An 8,463-nucleotide genomic window follows, 5' to 3' on the forward strand; every position below is an offset into this window, starting at 1 on the left:
GGTATTAGATATCTACACACTCGCATATTTGTCCCGTGAAAGCTGTTTTTTACAAGATTAATATCAATTAATTATCTAGCAATAAAAAGAGCATTTGCTTCAACTGAAACAACCCAGTTTTTTAAAATCACAGGCCTCTAAATAGCTGCGATGAATAGACAACAATGCGCCATTGATATTTGCATGAGGCAGGCAGGAGGAGGTCCAGCCGAGGAGTCCCTCTGAGTTTACGACGCGGCCGGGTTTCGTATTTATGACGGCTGAAAGCGTTTGCTGGAGCTCGGTAATTACACATGTGACAACATTTTCTTTACGCCACACTATGATCATTATACACCTGCGGTGACACGCTGACTGCTACGAGAAGTGTGTAGGCAACAAAAAGCCACATGGATAGTGGGTCTTTTCAACCGGAGGTGGGAATGTTTTTCTTGAGCCCACAGGCCTTCAATGTAATGTAAAGTGATTGTGAGAAACAAAGCCTAAAGAAACCTACTGATTTATCAATATCTTCTGATGTACTGTTTGCCGAGATGATATTTTGCTGAATAAGTGTGAAACCAAGTGTTTGAGACTTATGAAACCTACATCAGGTTTGCTGGTTTTAGTTAGTTCCATGTAATGCGGTTTGGTCAGTGGCCATTTTGAGCCATATACAAACACTTCTTTATGTTTTCCGAGTTCAAAGCTGAATATTAAGGATCTGAAGAATCTGCTGCATCCGGTTTCACACAAATGCAACTGATGAGGACTCAGCTCAAGGACTGACTTAAATCCAGACGTCAGTGGTTCTTTAAGGAAACCATTAAGGGAGTGTGAGATTGCCCCTCCTTCAGTAAACAGGAGTTTGGTGAAATGGTAACAGAGTCACTCTTCAGTGCAAACAGCAGCTTTGGCCAACATTCACCAACAACTTGTAACTTTGACACGAAAACACAGCATGGTTATGCTGTTTTATTGAGATTACATACCTTCCATGTGCTTCTGGGCTGCCACCACACAGGCGCTCGCGCTCGGGTGTAAGCGCCGCCATACGGACACCGGGGGAGAGAATGACGCACGGCGCCGTTTGGATGCGGAGAGCACCACCGAGGCCAGCTATATGGATGCGGTCCAGAACCATACAGACCCCATCTGTCATCTCTCTGACTAACCTCCCGCTGGTCGTCTGGACCGGAGCACGGCTGGAACATTTCTTGCGGCCCACAACGGGATCTAAGCAAAAAAGGAAGCAATTAGTGCATTAGGCAATTCTGTAATGAAATTGTTGTATTATCCTTATTGGATCATGATTTATATTCAGCTCTCGCAGTGAGTATCTTGTTACAGAGAGGGAAACCAGAGGGCAGAGGGGAGATGCACGGGTGAAATGTGTGTTTGTTGTGCTGCCAGTTTGGATGTGATATATCATTTAGTAAACCTCGCTTCCAACCAGTGTGTTTGGAGATGCTTGGACTTCACCTGATTAGTGGTTGTAGTGGCTCGACAGTTAATGTGATTTTGGAAAAATACTATTGAGGACTCATCCTCTTCAGGTTAAGTTGTGGTCTTCCTTTGACTCAAATGGATGTCAGTTACATAAACAGATCCTCTGAGAAGTTCAGTGGCCACACTGTTACTGATACTGCCATGAATTTAGCAACTTTTTAAACATTTTCTGCTTTGGATGCTTGCTGTCTACTATCAAAAAATTGTCTCCAGGCTAAAACGTGAGTAATATTTTTGTTTGTGTAATTAATAGCTGCCTCCTCATTTGACTTCCATGGGCATTGATTCCATTAGATTTCATTGTTTCCATTAGAGGATGAACGTGACTGCTGCTCTGAGTGAAATGACAAGCAGCATGCCCCAAATTAAAACGCATCAGAACGTGTGGCAGGACAACAGTCAGTTTATACAAAGAGGAAACCCAATTTGATGAGAAAAACATAACTCATAAAAACCTTTAAATAGAAAATTTCAACAACATCATGAGCAATTAGCTTCATGTGGCAATAAGTAATTGGTTAATATTGGTAGTAAACGCAGCTATTATTAGCAGTGGAAGTCAAAACACGCAAACCCATCAGGTTCCACTGCAGGTGATTTGTTGGGTGTCTGCTAGCTTACTCTGTGGATCCTCGCTCAGACTCTGTGCAGCGGTCCCAGGAGAAGCCAAGTTAGGGCACAAGTATGCAAGTTAAGTATAACCACTTCATGTCTTACTTCTAATATCTGAGTGCAAATTAGCTGTCACTGCTGTGGCTTTAGTAATGGAAAATGCATGTAAGAAATTGGAGACTTGGTGCGTTTGTTACAAAGCAGAAGTGGTGGAACACAAGGAGGCGGTGGGGTGAGAAAGTGGAGGAATGTGTGTGTTTCTAATCTCAGGGTGTCTCTTTTCTCTCCCTCCTCATGCTGGAGGTTAATTGGCAAAGCGTATGGCCGTCCAAGCATGGTGCAAACACTGCTTAATTGTCTTTATTCTGTCGCCAACATCGCAGGAATATCTCGGCCGCAGAATTTGCCAGGTGGTTCCAGGCACTGTGATGAAGTGCGTATCGATGACGCTGGGCCCGGCATGAGAAAACGGCGTTTTGTCCACCTCGCTGCATTCCTGTAAAAATGGTCATCTGGAACAACTGGTGTGTTTGTACGGGTTTTAGTCTGAGCCTTTGTTTGTGGTTTGTGGGCTTCTCTGTTTGCCCACGGGCAAGGCATTTTTCCTGAATCGCCATTCATTGGCCTAACAACCTTTTAAGCGTATGGGAATGCCACTCAGCCGAGCTTTTGTCACCCGTGCTGGGTAAAGTGTGCATGTAGATTCCTGGAAGGAAGACTGAATATTGCACAGTGGTTTTGTATGTGCAGCGTTCGTGTCTCCAACAATCGGAACGTGTGTGTCTGTGGAGAACAGTAAGCTCAAACATATGGCTTGTAGAATATGGAAGTGAAGAAGCACCAGTGGTTTATGCCAGTCAAAAAGACTTCTGGTTCAGTGGTACAGAGGATAGATGTTGCTCAGAGTGATCAGCGATTTTTATGATAATTAAATGTGCATCCACGGACTCTTCTTCATCTCCACTGTGATCAGTGTGTGCTCAGCTCAACCCCTACAGCCACATATTAACCCTCAAGCAGTTCGGATGATCAAATACGTTGCTCATTGTGTTTGCTGGAGTTCTCGGCAATAATCTCCAACAGCAAATTAAATGCATTACGAAAACAGGGATTGGATTCTTTTTTTTTTGTTGTTGTCGTCTGTTCATGACAACATGAAGACATGAGTTATGGAAGCTGAAAGCGCCAACTTTCTGTGGTAACAGCCAGCCGCTCCGTCGATGAAGACGGACCCGGATTGAAGCAGTATGGTGCCCTGAGCTGACCTTACTCCGAGTGCCCGACTCTTTCCTCATTAGACAGAAGAAAATGTGATATTCGCTGTGACTTTAGAGCACATTCACTGTTCTTGGACTTCAAAAAAAAAAAAAAAAACAGACTTTCCACATATAATAGCAACTAACTCTGAAAACCAACAGCAGAAAACACACATGTGATCTCCTGAAAGACTTATCAATACTTACTTATTACCCTAATTTTTCTTGTTACCTAATAATACTTATACTTAATAATGTTTCTGTAGTTTGTAGATGTTTTTTCCCCTCTTCTATTGTTCTTTCTTCTCCATTTTTATCAAACTGGAGATCAGTCTGTGTTCTTATCTACACACTACTAAAGGCTAACATACAGTCAAGGTTTGTCTCGTTAATCTCATTTGTCTTTTAGTCTCTGCCTCCTGAATGGAGACGTCGCTTCTTCATCGTGAATAAATAAACATTTCAGGACGGTTTCCTGTAAATATGGACCGCGGATGCCATCCTTCCATGTCCTGTGGAGCTGGTCCTGAGAGGATCAGGTGTTCTCCTTGTCTCTTTAACTAGCTTAACCTATTAACATGGCCCATTGTTGATTATCTGTTGAATGGCCATGTAATGCCATAAGCAGTGTGACTGTGATGTCCTGATCTCATGAGACCACCACCTTATGATCACCTGGTTGTAGAACAAGTGTTTTCCTTATTTGAGTCCGTTTGACCTGCCTTCATCCCGACTGGGGGCTGACAGTGGAATTACAGGCCCCCCTGCTGCTCTGCAGATTGTCTGCAGATACACAAAGCCCCGGGGGCCACCGAGGGACACCATTTCTTTACATTAGGCTGCAGGCTTTCCTCCTGTCTCTGTGAGATCCCATTTTTATTTTATCGGCTTTTACACATTAGTGTCCAAATAAAAAGGGTTATAGATTTGAAAATTATATCACTTTTGATATAGGTTCTAGTTAATTTAGCCAGTTCAGACAGTTTTTTTTTTTTTTTTTTTGTTCCTTTCATCTTCTCCCTCCTGTCCATCCATCTCTTTATCTCTCTGTCCGTCGGCCTGTCTGTTACACACTCACACAAATCCTCACCCACCCACGTGGAGGCAGGAAGTTTGCAGTATCACCGCCGAGGGCTTTCTGAGTGTCTGCGTCACAGATGAGAAAACACACACACACACACACACACACACACACACGCACGCACACCGGCGTCTGCCTCATTAAAACCTTTCCCATAGATGTACGACTTTGTACAGCTCTTCACTCATCATCACTTCCAATCCGCTCAACCCCTGCCTCCTTTTGAGCTCGGCTACTTATTTTTATCAAGGCCTCTCTCCCCCCCTTCCTCCTCTCTATCTCTACAGCTCTCCCTCTTATCCTCTTCTGTCTTTGTCGCTGGGCTGTCATGTATTTAGGAACCTATTTATTTGCTTTTTTCACCGCTAATTCCCCCGTATTGTCCCTCCCGGCGTCCCGTTGCGTCGGGAACAAGGTCTCCGCGAGACTTTTGTTCCCCGTGTTCAAGACATGAATCATTGAGCTGAGATAATGATGAGGGGCTCAGACACACACGGCAGATCGAGCCTCCATCACCGATAACGCCAGCAAAGGCTCCCTAGCAAACACTTCCCACACACGCTCATTACTGCAGAGTGTGTCCAGAGGCGCAGGTGATTCAGACCGCCGGGCTTCGGCTTTTTGATTGAATTCGAGGCGTTGACACAGCGTAGTTTATTCTTGATTAGGTGATAAGTGCAGCTTTAAGTACAGATCAAGAAAAAAAAAAAGACATTTTTTTCTACTTATGATGTACACAATGGTCATCAAAATGAATAATCAAACTATTTTCACAACTGAAACTGATTTGTGATCAGTGAATGATTTGGCAAGACCCGTAACGAGAACGCATGACGTGTTTTCCATGTGAGTTCCCTCTCGAGTGATTCAGCTTCCTCCTGCCGTCCAAAAATGGTCATGTTTGGACAGTTAATGAGCCTAAATTGCAGTCTGTCTGTCTTTACGTCTCGTCTTTCCGATGAACTGGAGACGTATCAGAGGATTACCTGATCTTAACCTTTGTGTCACTTTGAATCGGATTCAGACTCACAGAGGTATATCCGAATTGTATCTCAACTGTAACCAAAATCCTAACTGTAACGCTTTTTTGTTAATTAATTTTCTTTATTTTGTTGTAATGATAGGTTGGGAATGATTTTCTACTCGCTGCCTTTTGAAAGCGTGAAGAAAAGAGTCTGACCGATGAATAAATTTGACATTTCAGAATGAGAAACGGGTCAGCCGATACTCATTTCTCAATATGAACAAATATCTTTCCCACAGTAGTTTAAATTGGATTCCTAAACTTAGTTATGAATGTCACATGCAGCAGCTCATTGGGAAAACTTTCATCTTGATTTTTACTATTATTGTTTAGTCTTGCTTGCAGGATTTCCAAATGTTCACAACATTTCCTGATTTTGTGGGAAAAATTAAAATCCAATGACCATTAGGTGCTACTGCTAGTAATACATTACATTTTAAACCTTCTGCTACATTTTTGTGAACTATTAATTCATTTTCTGAAGCCATAAACAAAGACTTTTTTTTTCCAAGAAGCGCATGTTGATAGAGAAACAGAGCTGCTGTGCGTCTCTACTCCACGAATCAATCAGATCCATTTTGCGACATCAAAGAGTGGTCAGAGGAAAAGTCTCCAGACCGTGGATGAGCATTCACTTTCACTTTTTATCGGTCTAGAGTGTACGCCAACACCGAGCAGGGGTTAGGCCAGGCTCACTTTGAAGTCGCTCCTCCGAGCAGACAATGTTTACATTCTTCCGGCCCATTAGTCCCTCCGGCCCTCCACCACTTCCAGGCATCTCCGCCTCGACTGCAGACCCAACGCTCATCCAAACAAGGCACAGAGTATAAATACAGATCATGTTTTTAATCCTCCAGTTATATTAGAGTGATTTATTGAGGTGCTGTTGTTGAAAATCCTCACGGTTACTTTATGACTGAGGAGTTTTAACCCAAACTGTAATTTTAAAACTGTCCAGCAGATGGTGCTGTGTGCATCTATCATCCCATAGCTGCTTCTGCACAATGGACACATCTACCGCCTGGACTCAAACCCCTCCAACTGGGCCTAAAAAACACTGAAATGTTGTTTCATATTTATATAAAGCTTTCAAAACATCTGAAATGTGGTATTTTGTCTGATGTTTCATTTCTGTTTTGTTCCTTTTTATTCTGCTTACTCATTCTAGATGTGACTCATTGTCCTATGAGGCCTTCAAGTGCTCACGCACACACACACACACAAACACACACACACGCATGTACTCAGTGAACTAGCATGGTTTCCACCCCTCACCAGACCCGATCGTGCACATGCACATGCACGGCACTGCCAACAACACTCCCGTGATGCAAGATTAGAGAAGTCCCCAAAAGTTTTTTTTTTTTTTCTATTGTAAATAAAATCAGCTGCCTCCAAAATGAAGAAGCGCCCGAAGAGGAACTTTTTCTGCTGTGTCATTCTGATCAATCAAAGCTGCACTCAGACATGAAGACAGCGCACTGCTCTCTGACTTGCTGCATCTTTTCTTTTAATGCAATTGTTGTAAAAACACTATTTCGGTTTAACTTTCACTTTGCATCTGATGTCATGTTCGCTAAACTGTTTTGTTCTAACATTTCAATCACAGACAGGCAGACATGAGTATTGTTTGTTATGTAAAATATCATTATTTTCAGCAACATTATGTCCTCCAAAGTAAGCTTTGGGTATTTCTTGTCTTGTTGAAATTAATCCACGTAGTATGAAAGTTATTGGTTGAACATTTTATATCAGTTGAAGGAAAATCCCTTCATTCACACAGATGGTGCTAATTTTAGGAGTCATTCCACCACGTGGAAGGTAACCTTTCCATTTAATATCGTAGCGTATCGGATCATTTCCACCTGTCAGTAAGAACACTTCCTGTTATGAAGGACTGATGTCGCAGACAGAGAGGTCAAGTATCGACCTTCCTTCCTCACCATCAGAGGTTAACAATAATTCATGAATATTGCATTCTGCATCCATTTGGATCATCTTCTGTACCACTTATCCAGGTTGCAGCACATATTGTAAACACACCATAGTCATTACAGCTTGGGTGAAATTGTTACAAAATACCAATCATCTTAGCATTAATTAGTCGTTGTCATTTACCTGTTTTTTGCAGTCTCTCTTCAAAAGTTCCTTGGAATTCTGTATTTGTTTTTCTTTTCCCAGCTTCAAACAAACAAGCTGAGTACGCCGGCTGTTCCAGGTCCGACTGGTGTTTGAATCATGGCATCGGAGCATGTGTTAGTGAAAGGGCCTCGGATTTTAACCAAACTGTATTTCCTCTTTTCTGCTACTCAGCAGCGGGGCACAAAGGGAAGCTGTACCCTAAACAGAAATAAGATTCTGGCAAGTCATCATGTGACATAACCATGGCAGGCTTTAAATGGGTCAAATAGGTAAAAAAAAAAAAAAATGAGATAACATGAAAGCTATGCCAGTTGATTTTTTTTCCCCTAGAAATTCCTCAGAAAAACATAGTATCTGATAAATTACAACAAATCCTTCAAGGTCAATATTAAAAAAAATTCAAACTTGGCTTTCAAGTATCAACTCATATTCTTGAGAAAGTGTTTTTCCATAACTGGTCATCGCTGCTTAAATCCGAATAACAAAACACACAAGTGTTTTTGGTCAGCTTCGCGCCGTTCCAGGGGGAAAAGGGCTCCCGTGCGGCGTTCGCGGGTCACTCCGCAATCTGCATAATGACGGTGATGAACGAGCCATCAGGGGACGATTCGAGAGAAAAAAAAAAGCCTCCGAATCCCCCTTCAGATGCATGTTGATTGTGTTTATTCATGGCAGTTAGGTTGATGAGGGGGCAATATGGAGGAGGCTGGATGGACACTTGTTGCGCGTTACCGTTAAAATAGCAGACGTCTCTTGACGACGAACAAACAGCGGAGTCAGACCGAAATCAAGGCGTCTGCGAAAGCTCTCAGGAATGCAAATTCAAAAGCACTTCATTACTTGCTGTCTCCCTGCAATCT

General features: G+C 42.6%; 1 protein-coding gene across 4 annotated transcripts in view; it reads right to left on the reverse strand.

Annotated features, from left to right (window-relative positions):
• tfec (transcription factor EC) overlaps positions 1-7,702 on the reverse strand; it is a 33,913-nt gene extending 26,211 nt beyond the window's left edge. For all 4 annotated transcript variants that reach the window (XM_030113903.1, XM_030113900.1, XM_030113899.1 and 1 more), the window contains exons 1-2: positions 7,580-7,702; positions 972-1,215 (exon numbers count right to left, since the gene is read on the reverse strand). In XM_030113903.1, the coding sequence (XP_029969763.1) occupies positions 972-1,193 (222 nt within the window). In that variant the 5' untranslated portion in view covers positions 1,194-1,215; positions 7,580-7,702. The remainder of the gene's footprint in view (positions 1-971; positions 1,216-7,579) is intronic.
• Between the last annotated feature and the right edge of the window lie 761 nt (positions 7,703-8,463).

Source organism: Salarias fasciatus, chromosome 17 (assembly GCF_902148845.1).
Source record: "Salarias fasciatus chromosome 17, fSalaFa1.1, whole genome shotgun sequence".
In the NCBI taxonomy this organism is placed as follows: Eukaryota; Metazoa; Chordata; class Actinopteri; order Blenniiformes; family Blenniidae; genus Salarias; species Salarias fasciatus.